Here is a 17,931-nt window from a genome sequence, read left to right as displayed (position 1 = left end):
ATAGTTTTACCCCCATAAATTGTTATCAACTGTCCCATTTCAGCACTAGACAGTTGTGCTATGTTAACTTGTGGTAACGGTCAAATGCATATTAATTGCCTTTTGTGTTTAAATTGATAACTTGTTATTGATAACAAAGTTATCAATTTAAACACAAAAGGCAATTCATGTGGTTCAACTGGTATTGAGAATACCAAACTTTACCCTTGCTGTAAGCGTGTCTTTTTAAGCTATGTAAGCACATTTACATAAGTAAAATTGTTTATGAATTAGTGAACGAGACCCAGTATTTCTGAGGTTATTGTTGTGTCTGTGTGTGGGAGTCTTGTGCACTAAATTGTACATTAACTTCTCTTAAACACTAGTAGAGTGGCACACTCAGGTGTGTTGCAGATGGACTCAGATAATGCCTGTAATATGCTGAGCTGTAAATCTCTGTATATTTGACAGCAGTGCATGGATGTTCATAAATCCCGAACATACTGTTATGTAGACTAGGATATTGCATACAGCTCAATGTGTGTGTTTGAAACTATAGACCTCACTCATCGCTGTGAGCTCATTTTGAACAGCGTCCATGCACATAACTCATATTGTTGTTGATTTTTATGGCTTAGTTGTAATTCTGTTCAGCTACATTTCCATGAAATGTTGACAACAGATTTTAATTGATTAGATTTTAGTATAAAATCCAAGCATCAGACTGTGTTAGGTATTATTGTAGGGGTCGACCGATTATCGGCGCCGATATTCAATACGCTATTTCTTCCATGTTTTAATTTTAATTGTAAACCCATTAAATAAAGAGTTTGCCAAAAAATAAAGAGTTTAACTCTTTAAAATAAAGAGTTTACTGTGGGAGTACTACACTCAACCAACAGCAGGGAAGGCAGTTTTTGTCAGAGCCCTTGTTATTCTTAATTTTGACATTAATTTTCATTTTTACACCAGACATATATATCGGTTAAAAATATCGGTTATCGGTCTACTTGATCTGTAATAATCGGTATCGGCATCGGCCTTGAAAAACACATACATACACAAAAGTCATACTGATCATTCCCAATTCTCAGATTCATGGGTCAAAGCACTTGCACATGGACATACACAAACTCACTAACTTTGTGGCCTCGTAAACGTTAACTTTGTGAATGTACAGCTGGTATTCAGTGTGTTTGTGTGTGCAGCTGCATGTTTGGTGTGAAATATGGTTCCAATATTGTCAGTCTTTGATGCTAATTTGTTCCATTCATTAAAGACTTTTAACACTCTTTCTTTCTTCTCCCATAAAACAAACACAGACATGCCCAATGTCAAGTAACCCTAAAGTAAATATGCATGTACACAAACTTTTTATATTTGTATTTTATTTATAGTTCAACATTTAAAAGCACTTTTTCTTATATAATAATTTGAGTTGCTTTTAAAAATATCTTAGTTGCATGTATATTCCTTTGTAAAACTGGAGTTTCAACTACAATATAAATGTTGCCTTTCCCTGATGCTTCTCTTGATGTAAGCTCTCTGAGGCTCACCGGCTCCACCAGAGGGAGTTCATTCACTCTGCTGATCAATCTGCGCCACTGGGTTTACAATTTCACAAAACCTGAGATTAATTAAACTATGATATTTTCATTATGTTTAGCAAACGTTTTGTAAATCAGGTGAGTGGATTTGCTAAAGCTGCAGGGACAAAACAAACATTACATGTGGTAATCTGGTCAAAATGTTCTGACTAAGAGGTTTTTTTTTTTTACTACGTAGATAATAAAGGTTTTACAAAACAAACCAAGGCTTTGGGAAGTGGGCTGAAGGATTTGTTCATACTGAGAACAGAATTCACTGAAAATGTCATATTTGCCTGTTTATTTTCATCTTTAGTTTTGAAAACCCGCAACTTAAATACACTTCAGTAATAAAATAATATGATTGAAATATTAAACATTTGATGTGTGAAGCCCCTGACAGTTCCAAAGAGAAAAGCATTTTTTTTGTGGGCCATTGTGTCAGTACTGTGTTGTTAGAGCAGGGACACAAAGTCAATCTGGCTATAGTTTCCACTTCAAAGATCACTAGAAAATTGACACAAAGTCCATTTTAAAATAAACTGTATGCTTTAACTGAATTAATTCTTTAACCATTTTGTCCATCTGCTTTCTATGGCCAGTAAAATCACTGTGTTAATTGCGGCTGTTTAAACAGGATTGCGGGTGGTATGTGAAAAAGATGCAGGGTTTGCGCTGAAATAAACAACTTTTTGGTGAGTTCATCCCTGATTGTTTTATAAAAAAGACAGGGACATCTGCAGGGAGGTACTGAAGGCAGGTCAAGTTCTTTGCATGCTTATTATATGTGTCATGTTTGCTTTTTGTTGTGCTTGCTTGATTTTATGTATGTGCATGTGCCCCCCCCCATTGTTTTTCATATAATGAGAAAAAAGGAAGATTAAAGGGAATGATTAAAGGCAGCATGGCCAGTAAAATCACTGTGTTAATTGCGGCTGTTTAAACAGGATTGCGGGTGGTATGTGAAAAAGATGCAGGGTTTGCGCTGAAATAAACAACTTTTTGGTGAGTTCATCCCTGATTGTTTTATAAAAAAGACAGGGACATCTGCAGGGAGGTACTGAAGGCAGGTCAAGTTCTTTGCATGCTTATTATATGTGTCATGTTTGCTTTTTGTTGTGCTTGCTTGATTTTATGTATGTGCATGTTGCCCCCCTTTCTGTTGTTTTTCATATAATGAGAAAAAAAGGAAGATTAAAAGAAAAGATTAAAGGCAGCAAGTTGTTTCTCTTCACTTTTGATATTCTGTGTTTTGAGAAAAAGAGATATCGCGTGCAAAGCCCACCAGACAACACAATGAAATCAGCAGTCATTTACAAATGAGTTGAAGTAGTTTTATTGCAAAAAAAGACCCCCGAATACTAGCCAACACAAACACAAGAGTGACCTCAGGCCTTAGGAACACAGATCTGTCTCCTGAGAGTCAGTGTGTGTATGTTTAGGCTAGACTTTAAACTATAAAACAGTGCATTTTGTCAGACTTGTTTAGTACAGATGTGCTGGATTTGTTACACATTCTTTCACACAAACACACTCTTACTAGATATCGTTTGACTCTTGTGTCTACTTTTGTTGCTTCAGTATTATAGTTGTACAGTGATACGTGTGTGTGTGTGTGTGTGTGTGTGTGTGTGTGTTATTTGTAGACACCAGCAGAAGCAATTGTCCTTCAAATTACATTTGGGGCTTGTTTTTCTGTGGTCATGTGAGTGTCATTATTGGTTTAGCTATTTTGAAACAAATAAACAGTCTGATTGAATAAATCAGTCTCTTTTCTGGAAGAAAAAAGCAGAAGCCCGGGAAGAACATTTTTTGCATTTGTGATCGTGAATGTAAAATGATACATTTCTAACTGATTATCTTTTCCTGCTGCTTATCCCTCTTCCAGAAACTAATGGAAAAAAGAAAGGAGAGCGGAAAAAAGGTAATTTCATCATTTTCACTCTGTTATTTAAAAAAAAAATGTGGCAGTTTTGAGGGCTTTTATGTTTTAGTTTATGACAGATTCCTGCATTTTTTTTTTTCTTTAGGCAAGAAAGGACCCCCTGGCGCTCCTGGACCCCCAGGCCCACCTGGTCCACAAGGTCCACCTGGAATACCAGGGATCCCGGGAATCCCAGGCAGTAACGCGATGGGTCCCTCTGGCCCACCCGGACCTCCTGGACCTGCAGGGCCACCTGGACCACAGGGACCTTCAGGTTAATACAGACACTTGCCTCTGCACGCAGTCACAGCAAGCTGCTAGTTTAAAGTCAACATGAAATCAAAATGGACATTTCTTGTTCATGGAATTCCATTTTTAAATTTATGTGCCTTTGGAATCTTTAATCAAAATTGAATCAAATCTTCCCCTTTGCAACAACATCTCTTCTCTGACAATAAACTCTTCCCTTCAGCAAACTGTCACTCACATGAGATCACAGCAATAGCAAACAACAACGATCCAATCAATTCCCAGTGGACAAAATCAGGTCCCATCCTACTTTTTTTGCTTATTCAAGAAGCTGCTTCACTCTGATATATGTCTTAGGGAAGAAAAAATGTCATTTCCATATTATGCCGATGTTAAAGGCCTGCTCACATCAAGAACAATGCAACAGAGCAACACCACACAATTACAAAATCGACTGAAATGTTGCTTCATTGTTGTGCAAGTTTTTGCAATCCATTGGAATTCATTTTTTAAACTGAAAGGCTTGTTGCTGCAAGGATGTGTAGCATACATTCACTGCTGGTGTAAATAGATCATAAGCAATTTATAAAAGACCAAAAGCAACTAATTTCTTTCCCCCTGTGTGTCAACAGGTGGCGCAGATAAAGGCAAACACAGAGAGACACAGGTATGCACCATCTCCTGATCTCCACCGCCACACTGCTCATCTCTCCATATTATATTCTCTTAGTAATAAGTAGTAAGAGGATGTTTGATGTGCAGATCAGATACATTTGGAACATGCTAATAAGTCTGTGCATCAAAAGTACATAGAAAATGTGTTGTTGTTGTTTTTTGAATTTGTGAATTTAAACATGATATTTCTGTAGCCAGCTGTGGTGCATCTTCAAGGTCAGGAAACTACTATCCAGGTGAAAGAAGGTAAGAGTTAAATAATGATCTCCCACATACAACTATACATATGCTTCATAATGCTTATTGATATTGTGTGTTGGAATGACTTTCATTTGTTAAAGGTTGTGTGAAGGGCTCAAATATAAGGATGGCCCACTGGCTGTTGTAAATGTTCATTGTAAAAAAATAAATAAATAAATAAGTACATAAATAAAAATTTACATTTCATGAAGAAAAAATATGCTGCCATTGGAGTCAGGAGGAAATTAAGACTTTGATTTAACAAGGACACAATTTATCAAAAGCATAAAGACATTTTAAAGTAAAGACATTTATATGGTTACAAAATATTTGTATTTCAAATAAATGCTGTTATTTTAAAATTTCTATGCATCACATAATCCTGAAAACATACAAAATATTAAGCAGCACAACTATTTTCAGTGTTGATAAAGAAATGTTTCTGAAGCATCTAATCAGTATATTAGAATGATTTCTGAAAGATCATGTGACACTGAAGACTGGAGTAATGGCTGCTGAAAATTCAGTATTGCATCACCAGAATAAATTACATTTTAATTAAAAAATTAAAATTAAAAACATTATTTTGAATTGTAGTAATATTTCTAATTGTTACTGATTTTAATGTGTGTGTAATAACATTTTTTAAATAATTAAATGATCAATGAGAAATGTATAATTTATTGGTGTCAGGGTCAGTGAAAATTTTGACAAGGCAAGTAGAAATTGGAGAAAAACCTCCTTATAATTGAGCCCTGGTGTGTGCGCGCGCGTGTGTGTGTGTGCGTGCGTGTGTGTGTGTGTGTGTGTGTGTGTGTGTTAACTATGTGTCGCTGCTGTCATAACAGATGATTGAGTATTTACTGGTGTCTGTTTGTGAGATTTGTCAGAAGGTGTGTTGAAAAATTGGAGAATGATCTCAATCCATCAGAGAGTGTTTAAAATGCACTCACGCTCTGGAGAGCTGGAAGTCCTACTTGACGGAACATATTTTATATATAGTCAGGTAGAAGTGAGTACAGTCCCTGGACTAACTCTACTGCTTATACACAAACAAATACAGTCTACATTTCATACAAATACAACAAAATATATATTTTTCCAATTTTACCATGATTAGAAATCAGTAACCATTATCCCAATTTGCTTTCCTTGTGTGTCTGTGTGTTCAACAGGTATATTACCTGAACTTCACGGACATAGCGAGTTATGAGCTGATGGTTGATAAGACTCCATTCTTACGCTGCACGCGAAGCATCGAGACCGGCCAGCGCAAGTTCAACACCTGCTACACCGCGGGGGTGTGTTTGTTGCGAGCCCGCCAGAGGATCTCCATCCGCATGGTGTACGAGGATACCTCCATCTCCATGAGCAACCACACCACCTTCCTCGGCAGCATCCGTCTAGGGGACGCCCCTGCTGCAGGACACACCTGAGCCCATAGGCGTACGGGTCGACCCGATCAGACACACGCATCACCCTGATGAGCTCACAGACCACACCCACTGAACTCAACTGAGCCAGTATGTCCCATTAGCATCGCCCCCAAGGACAGAGAGCCAACCATTTATGAACGACCGGGCTCATCTACATATCTGCCGAGCATCAGGCAAATGTGACTATGTAGCATCACCAACACTGACAAAAAGATCCAATTCTCTCTGAGCACTGAAACAGCCTCCATCATTCCTCAAACACTACCAACACAACATTCACCACAAATTATTAACTCAACAGACTGGTTTCCTGATGAATAACCAAAATACATTGTGTATCAGCCGTTCTAGCAGCTTCCACCTAGTGACTGGATGAGCTTGGATGAGCTGAGCGTCCTTACAGCTGCTGCGTGTATGTGTTATCCAGCACGCGTAGCACATGATTGCAGTGATTGGAACTGTGAATGGAGTGAGATACTCTATTCATTTAATGCACCGGTAGCATAACAGACACACACTTTAATAGATTCAAAAACACATAAATAGTGAACCTGTGTACTTTTCTATTAAGCACTGATTATGGCAATGTATAAAACAGAATATCTATGTTCAGTTATCACTAAACCTTTACAAATGCAGTCAAGATGCCCATTTTTTATATGAAGTCATGCAATTCTGAAATGTACGGTTTTATGGTTCTTTGCTCTCTACCTGTAATTACCTGTGGGAAAAACTGAGTGATGGCAGTAGCTCAGGCACTGAAATCGATGATAATCCATAATGGCTTTCTAGTGTCCTAGTCTTCCAACATCATCCTGAATATGCAATACAATACCATATGCCTCCTGTAGGGGACAGTAGTGCTCCTCTATAGCAAATGAAGCACTGAGTCTGGCTGTGTTTGGAATAGAATACTGTTGTACTTCGATTGCTTTTGCTACAGTACATCGAATGCATGCTGTACTCTAATATATATATATATATATATATATATATATACTATTGTATGTGTGTGTGTGTGTGTGTGTATATATACACACACACACTACTGTTTAAAATAAGTTTGGGTCAGTAATATTTTTTAAGTTTAAGAACGCATTAAATTGGTCAAAAGTTACACTAAAGACGTTTACAGTGTTGCAAAAGATTTATATTTCAAATGAATGCTGTTCAGTAGCGTATATGCTGAATACTGTATCCCACAATGCAAAATCCCACAGATATCCTCATTAAAATAGACAATTTTACATAAAAATAAAAAAATTATTAAAAAAAAAAACCCTGTAAAGCATATAAGATGATAACTCGCTGAATTGATCATGCAACTTGAACTAGAACACTACTGAAACACAGCGTTTCATAATCTATTCTGTTGCATATACCGGTTTTAAAAACAGTAGGCAGTATTCAGTATAGACGGTACTGCGCACAGTATACAGTAAGCAATAAGCTAGTATTCCATTCCAAACATACGAGCCTGTCTTTCACTCCAACGTATACTGATACAAAATCAGTGTCATGAATCAGCCCTTGAGATTTCTCCAGCGCCCAAGTGACAGCTCAGGATTGTGGATCTGAATGGGTTGTAGAGAAAAACTGAATTATGCGAGTGTAGTTTAGTTAACAGGAATCAGATCCTCACAGTGAGAACAAACTGCTTTATTGTGCGTTCAAAGGTCTTGGAATAAAAAGAAGCACGGGAATGATCTGGAACCTTCTGAAGAGAGCTGGTAATCTGCCCTCAGGTTTCCTCTGCGTGTTCCCTCTGTCTCCACATGGAAATGTAAAAAACCAGGGGGGTCTGAATGTGATTGTGTTCGGATAGATTTGTTGTTTATATCTCCCTTTTTCTTCCCTCAAACATCACATCCGACCGACAGCTTGTTTTTGTTTCTGGTGTGTGTGTGTGTATGTGTGTGTGTTTTAGATACGAGTGTCTTTGTAGGTGATTTGTATACTGTATGTAGTCCTGTTTTACTGAAGATAATGTATATTTGTAAACTATACAGGGACTGTATATATGTACATAAGATATTTTGCTCTTTTGTAAAGTTTTTAATGTCCTATTAAATTGTTTTTGGAAGACTGTTTTTAAAGTGTGCTTCAATTCCCAATGTTCCCAGAGAAAGCGTGAATTAGAGTGAGAACTGCAGTTTTGGGCCAGTTGGTGTGCAGTTCCACCTAGTGTTCAATTAAAAAAAACGGGTCTGTTTTCTAATACCTGTAAATTCAGTCATATAATTCAAATATGACCATCAGTATATTCTTGTAGTCATATACAGAGATGTTTGTGGCCTAATTTAATCAGATCTAAAAACTGACTGTATTTGTGAACATGTGTGACTGACATGTTGATTCAAACTCTCAGTGGAGAAACCAAATCAGTTTCACTAAGCATACCTCAACTTCATTGCTGTTCCACACTGTCTAGAACAGAAACATCCTTTCTGCCTGTGTGTATCCAGTGTTAAGTGGTCTGGAGGATGGCGTCACAGCTAATAACACCTTACAGTGTCATTCTTTCACAAACATGAAGGTTTCGTCATTCATCATTTCGTTACATTGTACACAAACAAATGCAAAAGACAGGATACGCTCTTGGTGCTAAGCTTTTGTCTAAAATCTCAGGACAATTACGTCAAAGAGCACAAAACAGAAAGCAAAGGGCTCATCCTCACACGCCCCCTGACTGCTTCAAACAGGTGAACTCTACACAATGGTTTCTAGGTGAGACATCTTCATCTCACGTCATCATCCGTAGCTCTTTCATGTTTCTGTTATTGCTCAGAACAAAAGATTTGCTGAAGTCCAGTTTTTTGAACACTGTACTGGTGCATAGCGAAGAGCCCCTGTAAACAAGAATAAGAATATGATTTGCTATTGCTAACTAGGCTCTCTTCTATCATGCCTTCTATCATATTTAAACCTCTATGGAGATAGAGGACATGCTATTACATTTCTTAAATAATACTAATAATGATAAGGTTGGAAATATTTTAGGCTTCTGTACAACTACCTAAATGGGATTTTGGAGGGAATACCTTCCTCAAACCAAATGGTTGTTGGCTCCTTATCAGTTTTTCAAGCTGATCAGTTCCACACCTAATTTAATTGATCTCTTCAATACGGCTTTCTTAAGTTTGCATTCTAGTCCAAGAACTCATTTGTCAATGTGAATTTTATGCTGTAAAAGTGTAATTGTGACATATTATATAAATGTACTTTACTGAAATTTTGGGATCTCAAAAGGTCAACTAAAGGTCAAATTTAACTGAAAGACTCTCCAGTCTCTTTAAAAAGTACAGAGCATTGCACTACAGCGCAGGAAAATACAGTGTTTCGTTTCATTTATTTATGATTTATTGTAAGACCCGTTGAAACCTTAGATAACTAAGTTGGTTTATTTATTGATACAAATACAATGATGTCGCTTATTTACAGCACACACTGCTCATAAAACCATAAAATGATTAGGCCTCCGATTATGGCAGGATTTGTTGATGGGATTAGCAGCCCCGTGAGGCATTTGTATTATTCTGGCTCCATTAAAGAAAGGAGGACTGGTTTGTTTGATCTTAATCCCGACCAATTCACGCACTCGCATGCACATCAATTAAATTTCCAGTTTGCCGTTTCGGCCGCTGATGGCCCATTGCTAGATCAATAAGCAGTCTATTCGTGATTCTGGTTTGTCCCGACACATTTTAAAGGGTTGTATTCAAGTACGAGTCGAATCAAAGAGCAACTTTTCTCGCCTTTCCGTGGAGTGGCCGAGCTGCCCGCTCGCAAAGGTGAGGGGTATGTTATTTCTGATCGTCTCGGTGAGTATGGCCGCTCTGGAACCTGTGAATATTCACACCTATGTGATGATCAGACTAGAGTGATTAGCGCCGCCATTCACATGCCCGCCGCTGAGGCACATTCAGCTCAACTGAATAAGCATCGGCTGATCATACGAGTAAAATAGATTTGTGTTTATTGAACAGTTCTAGTGCACGGACGTTATTTAGCGCTTGTATATGTGTTCATTTAATAGTAAATAATCGAATCAGATATTGTTTTGAACAAAATGTAAAAAGTAGGGCTCGTCCGGGATTTGAACCCGGGACCTCTCGCACCCTAAGCGAGAATCATACCCCTAGACCAACGAGCTGCGCTGCGTGAGCGTGGCGGGACAGCATGTATTTAATGGATACTGCTGACGATACTATTGTAAATACTTGAATGATACCTGTTTTCTTTTAGATTACATTAGTTTCCTTTTTTGTTTTTGTTTTGTTAACTGGACTATTCGCTATGTGAGGCAGATTTCAAGCGACGCAACAGTGTAAAATTCTGCTTTTCTTAACCCCGAAGAGCCCATAAATGAGACTTAGGAATACTGTAGTACTGGGAAATTTTGTTTAGAATAAAATAGAATTAAATGGATCATTGACTTTTAATGACTCCGGCGGCTTTTGCCCGGTTACAGTGACCTACTGCTGTTTTAAGATGTTTGCGCTTGTAAGGCTAGAGGAACGAGAAATCCGGCTTATCTGAAGGGAAAAGCCGAGTCAAACAGATTTGAATGTAAATGAACGGGTCGTTGATCCCGTTTGGACAGAAATCTTCAAAAGACTAAAACCCAATTGTTTCCTTTGGGAAGGCGCACACCCTGAAAAGCGGAGCTTACAGATGATGATGAGAACCTGTTTGATCTGCTTGATAACTAACACTTTAGTGAGCTTTGATAAACTTTAATTCAGCTAAGATTTGGCGTATGCTGTTTGCTTAACTGGCGTGACCAGACAATGTGGTTTATTTTGTTCTTTCTCAGTAGACTGTGTTCCCTCCTGTAAACTGACGGTCAGTGTTGCCAACTAATTTTCAGGGGAAGTTGCTAAAGGAAGGTTGATTTGTTGCTAAAAGTTGCTAAATTACGTTGTGATGACATTGCGTGATGACGTCATTACGTAATCACGATGCAAAATTGTGTCAAATCTCAGCAAAAACATATATTTTATATATGTTAATTTAGATTTGTTCGTAGCAATATAAATGCATAATATAATATTAAAATATAAATAGCTATTTTTAAATTCATTGAATTATCGAAAACTTACACATTTCTGAACTATTACAATTTAAGTTTTATACTTTAAAGCAGTTTATTAGTAGTTAGTTAGTATGCTGCACTCTAAGAAAAGTAAAAAATAAATGCACAATCTACTGTGTTAATATGAAGGAATTTTCTGGATTTATTTTTCTACAGGTTTTTGTACCTGCATTTTTAATTACGCATTGTATTTTGTGTTTTCGGGTTATAACGGATAATGTCCTGGAAAGTTACTAGCACCTTTTCCATTTTTCTGCATATTTTTCTTACAGTGTACTAACTCATCAACAATCACAGGTACAAGCTACTAACAAAGTGTCTCATAAATGAAAAATAACAGTATTCAATTATTATTATTATTATTACTATTAAATTAAACAATTGCAAATAGCAGCTAACTTAATTCCTGTAACGTGTGTACTGCTAGGCATCTTTGGTTTCCTGTTTTTGTGTAATTTAAATGGTAAATTGTGCCTTTTTATCATTTCAGTCACTTATCAAAAGTTGCTAAAAGCTGCCAAATAAAATTTAAAAAATAGCTAAATTTGTTGCTAGGTGCTTTTGGAAGAAAAAGTTGCTAGGGTAGTCTGAAAAGTTGCTAAATTTAGCAACAAAATTGCTAAGTTGGCAACACTGCTGACTGTAGTTGGAAATCTCTCCGCGCGCTTCTTGAATATGAATCTTGCGACCGCCCACGCGCGGAGGGGCGGGTCGAGCCCCATAGCTGAACTATGAAAGAGATAGAGCTGCACTTTGACTCGGACACATTCAGCGTAGTTCGGTGTGCATCTTGACCACTGGGAAAGATATCAAACCGGACTTCACTAGGATTTCTAAACGACAGAAGAGCAAAATGACAGCATGCAGGAATTTTCTTCTATTATTCGCCATGTCTTTGGACGTGATTTATCCATGCACAGGAATATCATGGCTGTAAGTATTTTTATTCGTTAAACGACATGCGATTTTGGACCATGAATTAAGTGATATTCACCAAAAAAAGAAAGGAATAGAAAAAAAAATCTGATAATTTATTCCAGCTCTACCCGGGTGTTTCAGAAAGACGTGTAGTATTGAATGTCACAATGATTCGAGAACCGAATAATTCGGTTCGCGAATGAATAATTCATATCGGTTTTATGAACCAATTCACTGAAGTTCATTGAAAAGTTCATTTTAAATTCAATGGCACATGATTGCAACAGATGATTTGTACTGTTTCTGTAGTTTTTGTCGATTACCTTGTTGAAAACCTATCGAGTCATGTTAGTAATTTAGCATTATAAAATAAAAAGAAGTTAGATGTATGTTTTGGATATTTACGGCAGACTTGCTCAGTCATGGTGTGTGTGTTTGCAGCGGTTTAACGGCAAGCGGCAGCTCGGTGGGGTGGAATCAGACGCATCACTGTAAACTGCTGGATGGGCTCGCGCCGGATCAGCTGCAGCTCTGCAAGCGGAACCTCGAGCTCATGCACAGCATCGTGCACGCGGCCAGACTCACCAAGAGCGCGTGCCGGAGCTCCTTCAGCGACATGCGCTGGAACTGCTCTTCCATCGAGAGCGCGCCTCACTTCACCCCGGACCTGGCTAAAGGTGATGCACACGTCTGTCCTTGTACATGGGTTGTCAGTTAGCCACATTCTCAGTAAATAAACATTTATTTAAATAATTCTGTTTTGTAATCATTCAACTGTTATTTATATCAGCATTGTACTAACCAACATTAACACTACTTTTTAGATATACAATATATTGCCAAAAGTATTGGGACACCACCTTCTAATGAACAAGTTTGACCACTTTAGTCATTTCCATGAGTACAAATCTTAATGTTTATGCATATAATGATATTCTAGGGAATTGTTTGCTTCTTATTTTATAGCAACAGTTTGGACAGGACCCTTTTCTATTCTAACATGACAATGCCTCTGTGTATAAGGCAAGGTTCAAAAAGAAATGATTGATTCAGTCAGTGTGGAAGAAGTTAACTGGTCTTAACAGTAATTTTAGACACTTCCAAAACTGTTGCAACAGAGATGGAAATACAATTTTTAAATACATGAATTGTGTATCCGTCTTTGTTGCCAGAGTTTTGGAAGTGCCTTTTTCTGTTCTTAAGAAGGGGGTGTCCCAATACTTTTGTCCATATGGTGTATGTACAAGCCATTGGTGTTTGGTGATGAGTTTTTGGCTCAAGGTCTGCATTTAAAGCCACACCAGAGGTGTTCAGCTGGGATTAGGACTTGGCTTTCTGCAGACCAGTCAAGTTCTTTCACACTGACTGAATCAATCATTTCTTTTTGAACCTTGCCTTACACACTAGGGGTTGCACCGACTAATCGACTAGTCGACTTCAGTCAGGGCCGTTTCTAGGCATAGGCGAGCTAGGCGGTCGCATAGGGCGCCACCAGCTGAAGGGGCGCCAATGAGCGCACGTACTGGCACTTTTAGCAGGGTTGTGATAAAGAGTGGCACGGTCACCCTGAAATATGACTGCCGCCCCCACTGGATCCCCCAACATTATTGGGCTAGAGTACTGTCAATCTGACGATGCCTGTATATGACACTAGATCAGAGTGCTGTCAATTGCTGCCTGATTGTTGCATGCAAAGTTTGCATTTGGAGCGCTCAACAACGCCATTAGATCAGTGGGGTAACAAAGGGGTTTTATAGGTTTGACTGAAATAATAATGCAATAACTGACACTTTAAATCAATGTTTCAAGAAACAACAACAAAAAAATTGAACAAAAAACAGATAAAGACAAAAAAGTAGCCATTGATAATATCTAAACAATACGTAGTAGTATAGTATATAGTATCCAAATCAAAATGTAATAAAATTAATTTAGTGGGATTTATGTGTAAATTATGTACAATGTTTTAGCCACTAGGGATTGTTACATAGGGCTATACAGGCATCTGATAAAAAAAGCTGTTATAGGAGCAACAGCCATGTGGGCAGCGCTGTGTCATATGCCATAGCTGTGCACAAGCTGTTTATCACAGCTCCAGACTTATTTGTTTATTAATGACGTCATCAGCGACTAGTCGACTTCGACTCGACTTTCATCACAAAAAAGTCGACTTCAAAAAATCAGAAGTCGTTCGACCCCTATTACACACACGCACTGTCATGTTAGAATAGAAAATGGTCCTGTCTAAACTAGAACTTGGCTTATGCAGACCAGTCAAGTTCTTCCACACTGACTGAATCAATAATTTCTCCATGAACCTTGTCTTATACACAGAGGCATTGTCATGTTAGAATAAAAAAGGGTCCTGTCCAAACTGTTGCTATAAAATTAGAAGCACACAATTCCCTAGAATAGCATTAAGATTTGTACTCATGGAAAATACTAAAACAGTCAAACCTGTCCTTTCAAGGGGGTGTCCCAATACTTTTGGCAATATAGTGTAAGTATCAGCTATGTAAAAACCACTAGTTCATAATATAAATTTGCAAACTCCACACATTTTTTCTGAGTTCAGGTTGCTAGTGTTTGCATATATAGGTGATCTAACAGTGGCGTCTCTGTGCAGGGACCCGCGAGGCAGCGTTTGTGTTCTCTCTGGCCGCTGCAGTGGCCAGTCATGCCATCGCCCGTACCTGTGCTTCCGGAGAGCTCCCCAGCTGTTCCTGTGCGCCAGCGCCCTCAGAGCAGGCGGCCCCAGACTTCCGCTGGGGTGGCTGCGGAGATAATGTTCGCTACGGCCTGCAGATGGGCTCGGCTTTCTCAGACGCACCCATGAGGAACCGCCGCTCAGGACCACAGGCCTTCAGACTCATGCAGCTTCACAACAATGCAGTGGGAAGACAGGTAAGCTCAACCGCATGCTTAATTTCCACCAAAGACTGGCTTCATTTGTAAATTACCTTGACGCACTCATCTGTGAACAGAATACTGTCTGATTTTAACACTGAAACATGCATTTTCTTTGATGCAGCTCATTTCATTCATATGTTTCGTTGTTTTTGCATAGGCACTCATGGATGCTCTAGAGATGAAGTGCAAATGCCATGGTGTTTCTGGCTCCTGCTCTGTGAAGACCTGCTGGAAGGGCCTTCAAGACATCAACAGCATCTCAGCCGACCTCAAGTCTAAATACCTGTCGGCCACCAAGGTCATTCCGCGCCAGATTGGCACCCGCCGACAGCTAGTCCCCCATGAGATGGAGGTCAGGCTGGTCAGAGAGAATGAACTTGTTTATCTGGTCAGCTCGCCCGATTACTGCTCACTGAACGCCAAGCAGGGGTCATTCGGAACCACAGACAGGTGAGATATGCATCAACAATCAGGATTATTGATTGATGATGAGTTGAGAAAGAGCAATCAGTTCTCAGTCACTGTAATGAATGAGGGACTATCACTGATCTGACAGATGGGACAGAGCACAAATAAAACATAGAATCAATAGAATCGGTTAAGCATTATCTCACACACACACACAGAGACACAAATACTGATTCTCACAATGCAAACAGGCTATTTACCAGTATTAAAATACATTATGTGTGAATAATTTGCTCTGTATCGTCTCTGCAGGCAGTGTAACAAGACTGCGACCGGCAGTGAGAGCTGTGGACTCATGTGTTGTGGACGAGGGTATAATGCCTATACGAAGGTGCTGGTGGAGCGCTGCCAGTGTAAATATCACTGGTGCTGTTACGTGTCCTGCAAAACCTGCCATCGCACTATTGAGAGATACGTCTGCAAGTGACAAACCACCCTTATGGACTGTCTTCATTGACAGAGAGTGCTGGATGAATGTGTATGATCTTTTTAGAGCCATAAGTGAGTGGATAATCCTCTCAGAGTGCTGTAAGGATGGCATGAAAGTGGAGAAAGAAGAGCCGGAGTAGAAGAATACGGGATGGTGAAAGAGTTAATGAATGGCTGTAAACAAAGAACCCTGCGGTGAGGCCCTCAAGGCACCCCGCAGAAAAGCAGAGTGATAAGTAGTGGCTGCTCACAGCAAAACTCATCAACTCTGGCACAGAGAAAAAGACTTGGGGGAGGGTAGGACTGTGCTGGTGAAGAGTTACTTTACTGCGGTAATGCTTTACACATTGCTGTTTTGGGGCCAGTTGCAAAAAAGGTTTAGACTTACAAGTTAGTCATCTCATTTTTTTCGTTAAGACTAGTTTTTTTTTTTTTATTCAGTTACATAAAAGCGTAGATTCGTCTAAGTTGCAGGGTTCCCACGCTTCTTGAAAGTGCTTGAATATCAGACACATGGATTCAAGGCCTGGAAAGTACTTGAAAACAAATATAGGTCCTTGAAAGTGCTTGAAATAAATTTGAAATAAATTTTGTTTAGTAGAATGGTGCTATTTCAAAAATGTTCCTATATGCGCTGTCAAAGGCAAATAGAAACAGCGCTAATGATTGGGGTAGCGTGAGAAAAAATCTTAGCATGCGAGCTGATGCGCACATTGCGCAGCCCTGCATGAACCCATGGAGAGGCAGTGCATTTGTGACTGAAAACTACTGAGTGTGACTGAAAAAATATTTAGGAGCACCAGTGCAAATGACCCAATCAGCATATTTGTGTTTGTGCTGAGGGGAGCTTCCAAGGTTTCTAACATACTTGCAACGTGTTTTTGCAGCAGTGAGTAATGTATCACAGACATATCTGTTGATTCCTTGAACCGAGAGGGTCTGGGACTCAGCACATGTCCATCTCCAGCAGGCAGTTCGGAGACACCAAGCGCAGGCCGATGTTCACCACCGCCCTATTCCACAATACCAGCCAGGAGATAGGGTGTGGTTATCCACGCGGGACATTCGTCTCCGACTGCCTTGCCGCAAGCTGAGTCCCCGCTATATCGGACCATTCACCATCCGGAGGCAGATCAATGAGGTCACATACAGGCTTGAACTTCCTCCTCACTACCGCATCGCACCTACCTTCCATGTCTCACTGCTCAAACCCTGTGTTCACCCTATGTCTGCTTCTTCCCCAGGGCCTGACGAATCCGGCGTACCTCCTCCTCCCGAAATCGTGGAAGAGGAGACCATCTACAGAGTCAATTCACTTCTAGACTCCCGGCGTCGAGGCGGCTGCCTAGAGTATCTCGTGGATTGGGAGGGATTCGGCCCCGAAGAGAGATCCTGGGTTCGTAGAGATGATGTGCTAGATCCCTTAGTCCTCAGTGACTTCCATGATCGTCACCCAGATCGTCCCGCTCTCCGGAGCCGCGGCCGTCCTCGACGTCGGCAGCGGGCGTCGGGAGCCGCCCGTGGGTACTGTCAGGGAGAGTCCAGCCTAGTCAGGCCCAATCATCTCACACACCCGTTCACAATCACCGGAGTACTAATCAGCCACACCTGTCACCACCTCATCAGCACCAGCTTATATGCAGTCACTGCAGTCACACTTCGTCTGGTCTTGAGTTCATTACGCTACTCCTTACCTGACTCACTGAACCCGGACTCCATCCTGATACCTTCCTGTCTCTGTGCCACCCTCTTCAGCCCGATCCACAAAGGAACCCTTCATCACGTGAGCCCGATCCCTTCCATTCCATAGACTGTTGCTCTAACCCGTTTGCTCTCCATCTCTCTCTCTCTCCCAGCACCTGTTCAATAAAGCTCTCTGTTTACTTTACCTCTCCGTCCCTGGTCTCCTTCTGTACTGTGACAAATTACATGTATATCAAAAGACAATTATAATGTTAAAGGGGTCATATGATGCTTTTTTTAAAGATCATTATTTTGTGTATTTGGTGTAACAGAATATGT

General features: G+C 39.8%; 2 protein-coding genes and 1 non-coding gene across 6 annotated transcripts in view; 2 read left to right on the top strand and 1 right to left on the bottom strand.

Annotated features, from left to right (window-relative positions):
* Window positions 1–7,062, top strand: part of LOC107700911 (ectodysplasin-A-like) — a 43,188-nt gene extending 36,126 nt beyond the window's left edge. Inside the window, exons 3-9 of one of the 4 annotated variants that reach the window (XM_016502760.1) lie at window positions 677–712; window positions 3,454–3,489; window positions 3,596–3,763; window positions 4,371–4,405; window positions 4,608–4,659; window positions 5,544–5,665; window positions 5,829–7,062. In XM_016502760.1, coding sequence (XP_016358246.1) covers window positions 677–712; window positions 3,454–3,489; window positions 3,596–3,763; window positions 4,371–4,405; window positions 4,608–4,659; window positions 5,544–5,665; window positions 5,829–6,089 — 710 coding nt within the window. In that variant the 3' untranslated portion in view covers window positions 6,090–7,062. Of the gene's footprint in view, window positions 1–676; window positions 713–3,453; window positions 3,490–3,595; window positions 3,764–4,370; window positions 4,406–4,607; window positions 4,660–5,534; window positions 5,666–5,828 lie in introns of all 4 variants that reach the window. The other 3 variants (XM_016502759.1, XM_016502758.1, XM_016502761.1) reach the window with 3 other exon arrangements.
* Window positions 7,063–10,170: 3,108 nt separating this feature from the next.
* On the bottom strand, window positions 10,171–10,242 carry trnap-agg (transfer RNA proline (anticodon AGG)). Its single transcript has one exon. It is a non-coding gene; the product is annotated as a tRNA-Pro (tRNA).
* Window positions 10,243–11,968: 1,726 nt separating this feature from the next.
* On the top strand, window positions 11,969–16,268 carry LOC107700898 (protein Wnt-11-like). The gene is made up of 5 exons (XM_016502738.1): window positions 11,969–12,117; window positions 12,544–12,779; window positions 14,729–15,006; window positions 15,170–15,462; window positions 15,733–16,268. Exons 1-5 carry the CDS (start codon window positions 12,038–12,040, stop codon window positions 15,905–15,907), a joined length of 1,062 nt encoding a protein of 353 aa, XP_016358224.1. The 5' UTR covers window positions 11,969–12,037; the 3' UTR covers window positions 15,908–16,268.
* Window positions 16,269–17,931: the final 1,663 nt, after the last annotated feature.

Source organism: Sinocyclocheilus anshuiensis, unplaced genomic scaffold (genome assembly GCF_001515605.1).
Source record: "Sinocyclocheilus anshuiensis isolate Anshui unplaced genomic scaffold, SAMN03320099.WGS_v1.1 scaffold438, whole genome shotgun sequence".
NCBI lineage: Eukaryota > Metazoa > Chordata > Actinopteri > Cypriniformes > Cyprinidae > Sinocyclocheilus > Sinocyclocheilus anshuiensis.
Note: the sequence above shows the minus strand (reverse complement) of the source record. Positions and strands in the feature narration are given on the sequence as shown.

Coding starts and splice junctions, on each gene's coding strand:
- LOC107700898 (XM_016502738.1), top strand. CDS start 12,038: ATGACAGCATGCAGGAATTTTCTTCTATTATTCGCCATGTCTTTGGAC. Junction 12,118..12,543: donor TGCACAGGAATATCATGGCT/GTAAGTATTTTT, acceptor GTGTGTTTGCAG/CGGTTTAACGGCAAGCGGCA. Junction 15,007..15,169: donor ACAATGCAGTGGGAAGACAG/GTAAGCTCAACC, acceptor GTTTTTGCATAG/GCACTCATGGATGCTCTAGA.